General features: G+C 34.4%; 1 protein-coding gene across 1 annotated transcript in view; it reads left to right on the top strand.

Annotated features, from left to right (window-relative positions):
- Nucleotides 1–15722, top strand: part of srms (src-related kinase lacking C-terminal regulatory tyrosine and N-terminal myristylation sites) — a 59402-nt gene that overhangs the window by 11835 nt on the left and 31845 nt on the right. The window contains exon 3 of the mRNA XM_042491013.2: nucleotides 1125–1291. Within this exon, the coding sequence (XP_042346947.1) occupies nucleotides 1125–1291 (167 nt within the window). The remainder of the gene's footprint in view (nucleotides 1–1124; nucleotides 1292–15722) is intronic.

Below are 15722 nucleotides of genomic sequence, written 5' to 3'. Positions count from 1 at the left end.
TCTGCATGTTAGTGCATTTGCATTTTTGCAGTCTGCACCTGTTTTTTAACTTCCAAATTTGGCCACATTTCTGTGATATTCAGAGGGATACTTTACACCCCAAATTACCATTTGTTTATCAATTACTCACCCAGTGTTACATTAAATTCATGAATTTTAATGATTTTGAAGTCATAGGGGTTTGTGTTTAACAAGAGCAAAACTGTCAAAACATCACTTTACAAACTTTTACACAACTTGTGCAGAATAATCCAAGTATCATTATCCAGTTCAAGCGGCAACCTCCAAGGTTCACAAATCAGGCCAATGCAACATCTTTCTGCAATAATGCATTTCAAATTAATGTATGTAAGACAAAAACGTCAAAAAGACAAGATTAAGAAACTGAATGCAAAGGTATACCGTTTATCTGCACAACTTTTCATTAACGATTAGCCTGCAGGGATTTTATGCCATTTTTAAAAGCCACCGTGTTTGAAATTTGAACAATTTATAACTTTTGCACGCCCACTAGTCACAGCTAAACAGGCCCAACTCGACCACGCCACAAACCTGACCTGATGACGCAGAGATAAATACTCTGAATGCAACACATAGGCTGCACCAAGACTGGTATTTAATATCATTAACGCGTGTCTGAGTATGTTGCTCTCTTTCAAAATGCGGGGATGTGGTGGTGTTTATTTTATTTATTTTGACTGTCCTGTTTTTAATGAGAGAATGATGCAAATTTAAATTTCAACATTTACGTTTTGGTCTAATTTTACTTTGGTAGTTTATTTTACTTTTAAAGTGAACACACTAATAAGCAAAGACAGCAAATGTAATAATGAAGAAAAGAAAACATCAGCAAGAAACCCACCCAACCCATCCTGGACATCTGAGGGAGCTAAAACATTGTCATGCACTTGATGTAGGAGTTAATATGTTAAATTAAGACGTGCACCTCCTTACACAAGTCATTGTAATTTCAATGCAAACGCGAGATCCATTTTTGGATAATGACAAAGACTGAAATTAAATGTTATGGATTTAATGTTGAAATGATCAAATTTGAACATAGAAGGACTCTATTAATGAGTCTGCTTATTCAGTGTGATGACGCCAATCTCTTTCTCTGACAGCCCGGAGTGAGGGGAAGGTGTACCACTTCAGGATCCAGCGCTCGTCCATCGGGGCCTACTTTGTCTCAGATAAGATCTCCTTCGCTACGCTGGGAGAGCTGATCTCCTACTACCAGAAGAACCCTCGCAGCCTGGGAGTGCCGCTGGAGGAGCCCTGCGCTCAGCAGGTAGGACTCGAAGAGATACACACACGAAAAAGTTAAATTGCAGACTACTATGTGACATGTTAAACTACAATACAGTATACTGTGAGCTACTGTACTATCACTGCTGTACCATGTTATGCTGTACTATAACGAGCTATGATACGACTTAGTTAATGATCATAGTTTACTGTATCACAGTGCACTGTGTCATAAATGAAATCATAGTACATTATATAATATGATGAAAACATCATAATATAGTACGTCATCAAAAATTAAGAAAAAATGTCACAATATGTTGCCAAAAATGACAAAATAAGTAATCATATAGTATTTTGTCATAAATGACAACAAACATCATAGTCTAGTATCTTGTTAATAAAAAAGAGGGGTCAAATTTGGACTTTTTTCGACATACTATACTATTGCCTTTCTCGACATTTTTTTCGACATGCTAAATTATGAGGTTTTTGGCCTTTCTTGGACTTTATTTCCACTTTGTAGACTATAACACGTGTCTATAAGGTATTCTAAGTGGTTTTCAGCCATTTTTAGGAGGGGTCAAATTTTGACTTTTTTCGACATACTATACTATTGCCTTTCTCGCCTTTTTTTGGGACATGCTAAATTATGAGGTTTTTGGCCTTTCTTGGACTTTATTTCCACTTTGTATACTATAACACGTCTCTATAAGGTATTCTAAGTGGTTTTCAGCCATTTTTAGGAGGGGTCAAATTTTGACTTTTTTCGACATACTATACTATTGCCTTTTTCGCCTTTTTTTGGGACATGCTAAATTATGAGGTTTTTGGCCTTTTTTGACCTTTATTTCCACTTTGTATACTATAACACATCTCTATAAGTCGTTCTAAGTCGTTTTTAGCCATTTTTAGGAGGGGTCAAATATTGACTTTTTTCGACATACTATACTATTGCCTTTTTCGCCTTTTTTTGGGACATGCTAAATTATGAGGTTTTTGGCCTTTCTTGGACTTTATTTCCACTTTATATACTATAACACGTCTCTATAAGCTATTCTAAGTGGTTTTCAGCCATTTTTAGGAGGGGTCAAATTTTGACTTTTTTCGACATACTATACTATTGCCTTTTTCGCCATTATTTTGGACATGCTAAATTATGAGGTTTTTGGCCTTTCTTGGACTTTATTTCCACTTTGTATACTATAACACGTGTCTATAAGCTATTCTAAGTGGTTTTCAGCCATTTTTAGGAGGGGTCAAATTTTGACTTTTTTCGACATACTATACTATTGCCTTTCTCGCCATTTTTTTCGACATGCTAAATTATGAGGTTTTTGGCCTTTCTTGGACTTTATTTCCACTTTGTATACTATAACACGTCTCTATAAGGTATTCTAAGTGGTTTTCAGCCATTTTTAGGAGGGGTCAAATTTTGACTTTTTTCGACATACTATACTATTGCCTTTCTCGCCTTTTTTTGGGACATGCTAAATTATGAGGTTTTTGGACTTTCTTGGACTTTATTTCCACTTTATATACTATAACACGTCTCTATAAGCTATTCTAAGTCGTTTTCAGCCATTTTTAGGAGGGGTCAAATTTTGACTTTTTTCGACATACTATACTATTGCCTTTTTCGACATTTTTTTAGACATGCTAAATTATGAGGTTTTTGGCCTTTTTTGACCTTTATTCCCACTTTGTATACTATAACACGTGTCTATAAGTCGTTCTAAGTCGTTTTTAGCCATTTTTAGGAGGGGTCAAATTTTGACTTTTTTCGACATACTATACTATTGCCTTTCTCGCCATTTTTTGGGACATGCTAGATTATGAGTTTTTTTGCCTTTCTTGGACTTTATTTCCACTTTGTATACTATAACGCGACTTTATAAGCTATTCCAAGTGGTTTTCAGCCATTTTTAGGAGGGGTCAAATTTTGACTTTTTTCGACATACTATACTATTGCCTTTCTCGCCATTTTTTTCGACATGCTAAATTATGAGGTTTTTGGCCTTTCTTGGACTTTATTTCCACTTTGTATACTATAACACGTCTCTATAAGCCATTCTAAGTGGTTTTCAGCCATTTTTAGGAGGGGTCAAATTTTGACTTTTTTCGACATACTATACTATTGCCTTTCTCGCCATTTTTTGGGACATGCTAAATTATGAGGTTTTTGGCCTTTCTTGGACTTTATTTCCACTTTATATACTATAACGCGACTTTATAAGCTATTCCAAGTCGTTTTCAGCCATTTTTAGGAGGGGTCAAATTTTGACTTTTTTCGACATACTATACTATTGCCTTTCTCGCCATTTTTTTCGACATGCTAAATTATGAGGTTTTTGGCCTTTCTTGGACTTTATTTCCACTTTATATACTATAACACGTCTCTATAAGCCATTCTAAGTGGTTTTCAGCCATTTTTAGGAGGGGTCAAATTTTGACTTTTTTCGACATACTATACTATTGCCTTTCTCGCCATTTTTTGGGACATGCTAAATTATGAGGTTTTTGGCCTTTCTTGGACTTTATTTCCACTTTATATACGATAACGCGACTTTATAAGCTATTCCAAGTCGTTTTCAGCCATTTTTAGGAGGGGTCAAATTTTGACTTTTTTCGACATACTATACTATTGCCTTTCTCGCCATTTTTTTCGACATGCTAAATTATGAGGTTTTTGGCCTTTCTTGGACTTTATTTCCACTTTGTATACTATAACACGTCTCTATAAGGTATTCAAAGTTGTTTTCAGCCATTTCTAGGAGGGGTCAAATTTTGACTTTTTTCGACATACTATACTATTGCCTTTCTCGCCATTTTTTTCGACATGCTAAATTATGAGGTTTTTGGACTTTCTTGGACTTTATTTCCACTTTGTATACTATAACACGTCTCTATAAGCTTTTCTAAGTGGTTTTCAGCCATTTTAGGAGGGTCAAATTTTGACTTTTTCGACATACTATACTATTGCCTTTCTTGCCATTTTTTGGGACATGCTAAATTATGAGGTTTTTGGCCTTTTTTGACCTTTATTCCCACTTTGTATACTATAACACGTGTCTATAAGTCGTTCTAAGTCGTTTTTAGCCATTTTTAGGAGGGGTCAAATTTTGACTTTTTTCGACATACTATACTATTGCCTTTCTCGCCATTTTTTTTGACATGCTAAATTATGAGGTTTTTGGACTTTCTTGGACTTTATTTCCACTTTGTATACTACAACACGTCTCTATAAGCTATTCTAAGTCGTTTTTAGCCATTTTTAGGAGGGGTCAAATTTTGACTTTTTTCGACATACTATACTATTGCCTTTTTCGCCATTTTTTTGGACATGCTAAATTATGAGGTTTTTGGCCTTTTTTGACCTTTATTCCCACTTTGTATACTATAACACGTCTCTATAAGCCATTCTAAGTGGTTTTCAGCCATTTTTAGGAGGGGTCAAATTTTGACTTTTTTCGACATACTATACTATTGCCTTTCTCGCCATTTTTTTCGACATGCTAAATTATGAGGTTTTTGGCCTTTCTTGGACTTTATTTCCACTTTGTATACTACAACACGTCTCTATAAGCTATTCTAAGTGGTTTTCAGCCATTTTTAGGAGGGGTCAAATTTTGACTTTTTTCGACATACTATACTATTGCCTTTCTTGCCATTTTTTGGGACATGCTAAATTATGAGGTTTTTGGCCTTTTTTGACCTTTATTCCCACTTTGTATACTATAACACGTGTCTATAAGTCGTTCTAAGTCGTTTTTAGCCATTTTTAGGAGGGGTCAAATTTTGACTTTTTTCGACATACTATACTATTGCCTTTCTCGCCATTTTTTGGGACATGCTAAATTATGAGGTTTTTGGCCTTTCTTGGACTTTATTTCCACTTTGTATACTATAACACGTCTCTATAAGGTATTCTAAGTCGTTTTTAGCCATTTTTAGGAGGGGTCAAATTTTGACTTTTTTCGACATACTATACTATTGCCTTTCTCGCCATTTTTTTCCACATGCTAAATTATGAGGTTTTTGGCCTTTTTTGACCTTTATTCCCACTTTGTATACTATAACACGTGTCTATAAGCCATTCTAAGTGGTTTTCAGCCATTTTTAGGAGGGGTCAAATTTTGACTTTTTTCGACATACTATACTATTGCCTTTCTCGCCTTTTTTTGGGACATGCTAAATTATGAGGTTTTTGGACTTTCTTGGACTTTATTTCCACTTTGTATACTATAACACGTCTCTATAAGCTATTCTAAGTGGTTTTCAGCCATTTTTAGGAGGGGTCAAATTTTGACTTTTTTCGACATACTATACTATTGCCTTTCTTGCCTTTTTTTGGGACATGCTAAATTATGAGGTTTTTGGCCTTTCTTGGACTTTATTTCCACTTTGTATACTATAACACGTGTCTATAAGTCGTTCTAAGTCGTTTTTAGCCATTTTTAGGAGGGGTCAAATTTTGACTTTTTTCGACATACTATACTATTGCCTTTCTCGCCATTTTTTTCAACATGCTAAATTATGAGGTTTTTGGCCTTTCTTGGACTTTATTTCCACTTTATATACTATAACACGTCTCTATAAGCCATTCTAAGTGGTTTTCAGCCATTTTTAGGAGGGGTCAAATTTTGACTTTTTTCGACATACTATACTATTGCCTTTCTCGCCATTTTTTTTGGACATGCTAAATTATTAAGTTTTTGGCCTTTTTTGACCTTTATTTCCACTTTGTATACTATAACACGTGTCTATAAGGTATTCTAAGTCGTTTTTAGCCATTTTTAGGAGGGGTCAGATTTGGCCTTTTTCGACATACTATACTATTGCCTTTCTCGCCATTTTTTTCGACATGCTAGATTATGAGGTTTTTTGCCTTTCTTGGACTTTATTTCCACTTTGTATACTATAACACATCTCTATAAGTCGTTCTAAGTCGTTTTTAGCCATTTTTAGGAGGGGTCAAATATTGACTTTTTTCGACATACTATACTATTGCCTTTCTTGCCATTTTTTGGGACATGCTAAATTATGAGGTTTTTGGCCTTTTTTGACCTTTATTCCCACTTTGTATACTATAACACGTGTCTATAAGTCGTTCTAAGTCGTTTTTAGCCATTTTTAGGAGGGGTCAAATTTTGACTTTTTTTACGACATACTATACTATTGCCTTTCTCGCCATTTTTTGGGACATGCTAGATTATGAGTTTTTTTGCCTTTCTTGGACTTTATTTCCACTTTGTATACTATAACGCGACTTTATAAGCTATTCCAAGTCGTTTTCAGCCATTTTTAGGAGGGGTCAAATTTTGACTTTTTTCGACATACTATACTATTGCCTTTCTCGCCATTTTTTTTGGACATGCTAAATTATGAAGTTTTTGGCCTTTTTTGACCTTTATTCCCACTTTGTATACTATAACACGTGTCTATAAGTCGTTCTAAGTTGTTTTCAGCCATTTTTAGGAGGGGTCAAATTTTGACTTTTTTCGACATACTATACTATTGCCTTTCTCGCCATTTTTTTCCACATGCTAAATTATGAGGTTTTTGGCCTTTTTTGACCTTTATTCCCACTTTGTATACTATAACACGTGTCTATAAGCCATTCTAAGTGGTTTTCAGCCATTTTTAGGAGGGGTCAAATTTTGACTTTTTTCGACATACTATACTATTGCCTTTCTCGCCATTTTTTTCGACATGCTAAATTATGAGGTTTTTGGACTTTCTTGGACTTTATTTCCACTTTGTATACTATAACACGTCTCTATAAGCTATTCTAAGTGGTTTTCAGCCATTTTTAGGAGGGGTCAAATTTTGACTTTTTTCGACATACTATACTATTGCCTTTCTTGCCATTTTTTGGGACATGCTAGATTATGAGGTTTTTTGCCTTTCTTGGACTTTATTTCCACTTTGTTTACTATAACACATCTCTATAAGTCGTTCTAAGTCGTTTTTAGCCATTTTTAGGAGGGGTCAGATTTGGACTTTTTTCGACATACTATACTATTGCCTTTCTCGCCATTTTTTTCGACATGCTAAATTATGAGGTTTTTGGCCTTTCTTGGACTTTATTTCCACTTTATATACTATAACACGTCTCTATAAGCCATTCTAAGTGGTTTTCAGCCATTTTTAGGAGGGGTCAAATTTTGACTTTTTTCGACATACTATACTATTGCCTTTCTTGCCATTTTTTTTGGACATGCTAAATTATGAGGTTTTTGGCCTTTTTTGACCTTTATTCCCACTTTGTATACTATAACACGTGTCTATAAGTCATTCTAAGTCGTTTTTAGCCATTTTTAGGAGGGGTCAAATTTTGACTTTTTTCGACATACTATACTATTGCCTTTCTCGCCATTTTTTTCGACATGCTAAATTATGAGGTTTTTTTCCTTTCTTGGACTTTATTTCCACTTTGTATACTATAACACGTCTCTATAAGCTATTCTAAGTCGTTTTCAGCCATTTTTAGGAGGGGTCAAATTTTGACTTTTTTCGACATACTATACTATTGCCTTTTTCGCCTTTTTTTGGGACATGCTAAATTATGAGGTTTTTGGCCTTTTTTGACCTTTATTTCCACTTTGTATACTATAACACGTCTCTATAACCCATTCTAAGTGGTTTTCAGCCATTTTTAGGAGGGGTCAAATTTTGACTTTTTTCGACATACTATACTATTGCCTTTCTCGCCATTTTTTGGGACATGCTAAATTCTGAGGTTTCTGGCCTTTCTTGGACTTTATTTCCACTTTGTATACTATAACACATCTCTATAAGTCGTTCTAAGTTGTTTTCAGCCATTTTTAGGAGGGGTCAGATTTTGACTTTTTTCGACATACTATACTATTGCCTTTCTCGCCTTTTTTTGGGACATGCTAAATTATGAGGTTTTTGGCCTTTCTTGGACTTCATTTCCACTTTGTATACTACAACACGTCTCTATAAGTTATTCAAAGTCGTTTTCAACCATTTTTAGGAGGGGTCAAATTTTGACTTTTTTCGACATACTATACTATTGCCTTTCTCGCCATTTTTTTGACATGCTAAATTATGAGCTTTTTGGCCTTTCTTGGACTTTATTTCCACTTTGTATACTATAACGCGACTTTATAAGCTATTCCAAGTCGTTTTCAGCCATTTTTAGGAGGGGTCAAATTTTGACTTTTTTCGACATACTATACTATTGCCTTTCTCGCCATTTTTTTCGACATGCTAAATTATGAGGTTTTTGGCCTTTCTTGGACTTTATTTCCACTTTATATACTATAACACGTCTCTATAAGCCATTCTAAGTGGTTTTCAGCCATTTTTAGGAGGGGTCAAATATTGACTTTTTTCGACATACTATACTATTGCCTTTCTCGCCATTGTTTTCCACATGCTAAATTATGAGGTTTTTGGACTTTCTTGGACTTTATTTCCACTTTGTATACTATAACACGTCTCTATAAGCTATTCTAAGTGGTTTTCAGCCATTTTTAGGAGGGGTCAAATTTCGACTTTTTTCGACATACTATAGTATTGCCTTTCTCGCCTTTTTTTGGGACATGCTAAATTATGAGGTTTTTGGCCTTTTTTGACCTTTATTTCCACTTTGTATACTATAACACATCTCTATAAGTTATTCTAAGTCGTTTTCAGCCATTTTTAGGAGGGGTCAAATTTTGACTTTTTTCGACATACTATACTATTGCCTTTCTCGCCATTTTTTGGGACATGCTAGATTATGAGTTTTTTTGCCTTTCTTGGACTTTATTTCCACTTTGTATACTATAACGCGACTTTATAAGCTATTCCAAGTCGTTTTCAGCCATTTTTAGGAGGGGTCAAATTTTGACTTTTTTCGACATACTATACTATTGCCTTTCTCGCCATTTTTTTTGGACATGCTAAATTATGAAGTTTTTGGCCTTTTTTGACCTTTATTCCCACTTTGTATACTATAACACGTGTCTATAAGTCGTTCTAAGTTGTTTTCAGCCATTTTTAGGAGGGGTCAAATTTTGACTTTTTTCGACATACTATACTATTGCCTTTCTCGCCATTTTTTTCGACATGCTAAATTATGAGGTTTTTGGACTTTCTTGGACTTTATTTCCACTTTGTATACTATAACACGTCTCTATAAGATATTCTAAGTGGTTTCCTGCCATTTTAGGAGGGGTCAAATTTTGACTTTTTTCGACATACTATACTATTGCCTTTCTTGCCATTTTTGGGACATGCTAAATTATGAGGTTTTGTGCCTTTCTTGGACTTTATTTCCACTTTGTATACTATAACACGTGTCTATAAGTCGTTCTAAGTGGTTTTCAGCCATTTTTAGGAGGGGTCAAATTTTGACTTTTTTCGACATACTATACTATTGCCTTTCTCGCCATTTTTTTCGACATGCTAAATTATGAGGTTTTTGGCCTTTCTTGGACTTTATTTCCACTTTATATACTATAACACGTCTCTATAAGCCATTCTAAGTGGTTTTCAGCCATTTTTAGGAGGGGTCAAATTTTGACTTTTTTCGACATACTATACTATTGCCTTTCTCGCCATTTTTTTTCGACATGCTAAATTATGAAGTTTTTGGCCTTTTTTGACCTTTATTCCCACTTTGTATACTATAACACGTGTCTATAAGTCGTTCTAAGTCATTTTTAGCCATTTTTAGGAGGGGTCAAATTTTGACTTTTTTCGACATACTATACTATTGCCTTTCTTGCCATTTTTTGGGACATGCTAAATTATGAGGTTTTTGGCCTTTTTTGACCTTTATTCCCACTTTGTATACTATAACACGTGTCTATAAGTCGTTCTAAGTCGTTTTTAGCCATTTTTAGGAGGGGTCAAATTTTGACTTTTTTCGACATACTATACTATTGCCTTTCTCGCCATTTTTTTCGACATGCTAAATTATGAGGTTTTTGGACTTTCTTGGACTTTATTTCCACTTTGTATACTAAAACACGTCTCTATAAGCTATTCTAAGTCGTTTTCAGCCATTTTTAGGAGGGGTCAAATTTTGACTTTTTTCGACATACTATACTATTGCCTTTCTCGCCATTTTTTGGACATGCTAAATTATGAGTTTTTTTGCCTTTCTTGGACTTTATTTCCACTTTGTATACTATAACACGTCTCTATAACCCATTCTAAGTGGTTTTCAGCCATTTTTAGGAGGGGTCAAATTTTGACTTTTTTCGACATACTATACTATTGCCTTTCTCGCCATTTTTTTCGACATGCTAAATTATGAAGGGACGACTTTATTTCCACGTATACTATAAAGATGAAGGTAGAAGTGGACCATTTTAGAGTCAAATTTTGATTTATTTGTGACAAAACAAAACATTTCTCAAAATGAGTGACAGGATGGAAAAATGCGGTTGTGCCAAAGAAAATAACTGAATACAAAAAATTGGACTTTATTTCCACTATCTCGGAAAACTAAACACGCCTTCTATAAGCTATCTCTAAAAAACAGCTTTCACAAACAAACACAGGGGCTAGCAAAAGCCACTAAACCTAGTGTGTATAACAGAGATTTTTTAGGACATGCTAAATGTATGAGGTTTTTGGCCCCAACTTCCCTAACATCCACAACCTCTCATCACATATCTATCACCAATTGCAAAAGACTTTTTTCACATACTATACAGCCTTTCTCGCCATTTTTTCGACATCAAATTATGAGGCACTCTGCAGGACTTTATCCACTTTGTATACTATAACATGCGATGGATAATTGTCGTTTTAGCCATTTTGGAGGAAATTGACTTTTTCACATACTATACTATTGCCTCTTTTTTTGGGACATGCTGGAAACACTCAGGTCATTTTAGCACCTAGAACTATAACACACATAAGGAGGAGTTTTCAGGAAACAGGGGTCAAACAACACACAAAGCACTGTACCCTGCCTTTTTTTGGGACATGCTAAATTCTGAGGTTTTTGGCCTTTCTTGGACTTTATTTCCACTTTGTATACTATAACACGTTTCTATAAGGTTTTCTAAGTCGTTTTCAGCCATTTTTAGGAGGGGTCAAATTTTGACTTTTTTGGACATACTATACTATTGCCTTTCTCGCCATTTTTTTCAACATGCTAAATTATGAGGTTTTTGGCCTTTCTTGGACTTTATTTCCACTTTGTATACTATAACACGTGTCTATAAGGTATTCTAAGTGGTTTTTAGTCGTTTTAAGGAGGGGTCAAATTTTGACTTTTTTCGACATACTATACTATTGCCTTTCTCGCCATTTTTTTCAACATGCTAAATTATGAGGTTTTTGGCCTTTCTTGGACTTTATTTCCACTTTGTGTACTATAACACGTCTGTTTAAGCTATTCTAAGTCATTTTCAGCCATTTTTAGGAGGGGTCAAATTTTGACTTTTTTCGACATACTATACTATTGCCTTTCTCGCCATTTTTTTCGACATGCTAAATTATGAGGTTTTTGGTATCTCTTGGACTTTATTTCCACTTTGTATACTAAAACACGTGTCTATAAGCTATTCTAAGTGGTTTTCAGCCATTTTAGGAGGGTCAAATTTTGACTTTTTTCGACATACTATACTATTGCCTTTCTCGCCATTTTTTTCGACATGCTAAATTATGAGGTGTTTTTCCTTTCTTGGACTTTATTTCCACTTTGTATACTATAACACGTGTCTATAAGCTATTCTAAGTGGTTTTCAGCCATTTTTAGGAGGGGTCAAATTTTGACTTTTTTCGACATACTATACTATTGCCTTTCTCGCCTTTTTTTTTGACATGCTAAATTATGAGGTTTTTTTCCTTTCTTGGACTTTATTTCCACTTTGTATACTATAACACGTGTCTATAAGGTATTCTAAGTGGTTTTCAGCCATTTTAGGAGGGGTCAAATTTTGACTTTTTCGACATACTATACTATTGCCTTTCGCCATTTTTTCCACATGCTAAATTATGAGGTTTTTGGCCTTTCTTGGACTTTATTTCCACTTTGTATACTATAACACGTCTGTTTAAGCTATTCTAAGTCATTTTCAGCCATTTTAGGAGGGTCAAATTTGACTTTTTTCGACATACTATACTATTGCCTTTCTCGCCATTTTTTTCAACATGCTAAATTATGAGGTTTTGGCCTTTCTTGGACTTTATTTCCACTTTGTATACTATAACACGTCTGTCTATAAGCTATTCTAAGTGGTTTTCAGCCATTTTAGGAGGGGTCAAATTTTGACTTTTTCGACATACTATACTATTGCCTTTCTCGCCATTTTTTTCGACATGCTAAATTATGAGGTTTTTGGTATTTCTTGGACTTTATTTCCACTTTGTATACTATAACACGTGTCTATAAGCTATTCTAAGTGGTTTTCAGCCATTTTTAGGAGGGGTCAAATATTTACTTTTTTCGACATACTATACTATTGCCTTTCTCGCCATTTTTTTCGACATGCTAAATTATGAGGTTTTTGGCCTTTCTTGGACTTTATTTCCACTTTGTATACTATAACACGTCTGTTTAAGCTATTCTAAGTGGTTTTCAGCCATTTTTAGGAGGGGTCAAATTTTGACTTTTTTCGACATACTATACTATTGCCTTTCTCACCATTTTTTTCCACATGCTAAATTATGAGGTTTTTGGCCTTTCTTGGACTTTATTTCCACTTTGTATACTATAACACGTGTGTATAAGCTATTCTAAGTGGTTTTCAGCCATTTTTAGGAGGGTCAAATTTTGACTTTTTTCGACATACTATACTATTGCCTTTCTCGCCATTTTTTTCGACATGCTAAATTATGAGGTTTTTGGCCTTTCTTGGACTTTATTTCCACTTTGTATACTATAACACGTCTCTATAAGGTATTCTAAGTCGTTTTTAGCCATTTTTAGGAGGGTCAGATTTGGACTTTTTTCGACATGCTATACTATTGCCTTTCTCGCCATTTTTTTCGACATGCTAAATTATGAGGTTTTTTTCCTTTCTTGGACTTTATTTCCACTTTGTATACTATAACACGTCTGTTTAAGCTATTCTAAGTGGTTTTCAGCCATTTTTAGGAGGGGTCAAATTTTGACTTTTTTCGACATACTATACTATTGCCTTTCTCGCCATTTTTTTCAGCATGCTAAATTATGAGGTTTTTGGTATTTCTTGACCTTTATTTCCACTTTGTATACTATAACACATGTCTATAAGCTATTCTAAGTGGTTTTCAGCCATTTTTAGGAGGGGTCAAATTTCGACTTTTTTCGACATACTATACTATTGCCTTTCTCGCCATTTTTTTCGACATGCTAAATTATGAGGTTTTTGGCCTTTCTTGGACTTTATTTCCACTTTGTATACTACAACACGTCTATAAGCTATTCTAAGTGGTTTTCAGCCATTTTTAGGAGGGGTCAAATTTTGACTTTTTTCGACATACTATACTATTGCCTTTCTCGCCTTTTTTTTCCACATGCTAAATTATGAGGTTTTTGGCCTTTCTTGGACTTTATTTCCACTTTGTATACTATAACACGTGTCTATAAGCTATTCTAAGTGGTTTTCAGCCATTTTTAGGAGGGGTCAAATTTTGACTTTTTTCGACATACTATACTATTGCCTTTCTCGCCATTTTTTTCGACATGCTAAATTATGAGGTTTTTGGCCTTTCTTGGACTTTATTTCCACTTTGTATACTATAACACGTGTCTATAAGCTATTCTAAGTGGTTTTCAGCCATTTTTAGGAGGGGTCAAATTTTGACTTTTTTCGACATACTATACTATTGCCTTTCTCGCCATTTTTTTCGACATGCTAAATTATGAGGTTTTTGGTCTTTCTTGGACTTTATTTCCACTTTGTATACTATAACACGTGTCTATAAGGTATTCTAAGTCGTTTTCAGCCATTTTTAGGAGGGGTCAAATTTTGACTTTTTTCGACATACTATACTATTGCCTTTCTCTCCATTTTTTTCGACATGCTAAATTATGAGGTTTTTGGCCTTTCTTGGACTTTATTTCCACTTTGTATACTATAACACGTCTCTATAAGCTATTCTAAGTGGTTTTCAGCCATTTTTAGGAGGGGTCAAATTTTGACTTTTTTCGACATACTATACTATTGCCTTTCTCGCCATTTTTTTCGACATGCTAAATTATGAGGTTTTTGGCCTTTCTTGGACTTTATTTCCACTTTGTATACTATAACACGTCTCTATAAGGTATTCTAAGTCGTTTTTAGCCATTTTTAGGAGGGGTCAAATTTTGACTTTTTTCGACATACTATACTATTGCCTTTCTCGCCATTTTTTTCGACATGCTAAATTATGAGGTTTTTGGCCTTTCTTGGACTTTATTTCCACTTTGTATACTATAACACGTTTCTATAAGGTATTCTAAGTCATTTTCAGCCATTTTTAAGGAGGGGTCAAATTTTGACTTTTTTCGACATACTATACTATTGCCTTTCTCGCCATTTTTTTCGACATGCTAAATTATGAGGTTTTTGGCCTTTCTTGGACTTTATTTCCACTTTGTATACTATAACACGTGTCTATAAGCTATTCTAAGTGGTTTTCAGCCATTTTTAGGAGGGGTCAAATTTTGACTTTTTTTCGACATACTATACTATTGCCTTTCTCGCCATTTTTTTCGACATGCTAAATTATGAGGTTTTTGGCCTTTCTTGGACTTTATTTCCACTTTGTATACTATAACACGTGTCTATAAGCTATTCTAAGTGGTTTTCAGCCATTTTTAGGAGGGGTCAAATTTTGACTTTTTTCGACATACTATACTATTGCCTTTCTCGCCATTTTTTTCAACATGCTAAATTATGAGGTTTTTAGTATTTCTTGACCTTTATTTCCACTTTGTATACTATAACACGTCTCTATAAGGTATTCTAAGTCGTTTTTAGCCATTTTTAGGAGGGGTCAAATTTTGACTTTTTTCGACATACTATACTATTGCCTTTCTCGCCATTTTTTTCGACATGCTAAATTATGAGGTTTTTGGCCTTTCTTGGACTTTATTTCCACTTTGTATACTATAACACATCTCTATAAGGTATTCTAAGTCATTTTCAGCCATTTTTAAGGAGGGGTCAAATTTTGACTTTTTTCGACATACTATACTATTGCCTTTCTCGCCATTTTTTTCGACATGCTAAATTATGAGGTTTTTGGCCTTTCTTGGACTTTATTTCCACTTTGTATACTATAACACGTCTGTTTAAGCTATTCTAAGTGGTTTTCAGCCATTTTTAGGAGGGGTCAAATTTTGACTTTTTTCGACATACTATACTATTGCCTTTCTCGCCTTTTTTTGGGACATGCTAAATTATGAGGTTTTTTTCCTTTCTTGGACTTTATTTCCACTTTGTATACTATAACACGTCTGTTTAAGCTATTCTAAGTGGTTTTCAGCCATTTTAGGAGGGTCAAATTTGGACTTTTTTCGACATACTATACTA

The sequence above is a fragment of the Plectropomus leopardus genome, chromosome 9, assembly GCF_026936395.1.
Source record: "Plectropomus leopardus strain MGB_pleo_1.0 chromosome 9, ASM2693639v1, whole genome shotgun sequence".
Lineage (NCBI taxonomy): Eukaryota > Metazoa > Chordata > Actinopteri > Perciformes > Serranidae > Plectropomus > Plectropomus leopardus.
The sequence above is the reverse complement of the archived record's forward strand: the minus strand, read 5'-3'. Positions and strand labels throughout refer to the sequence as shown.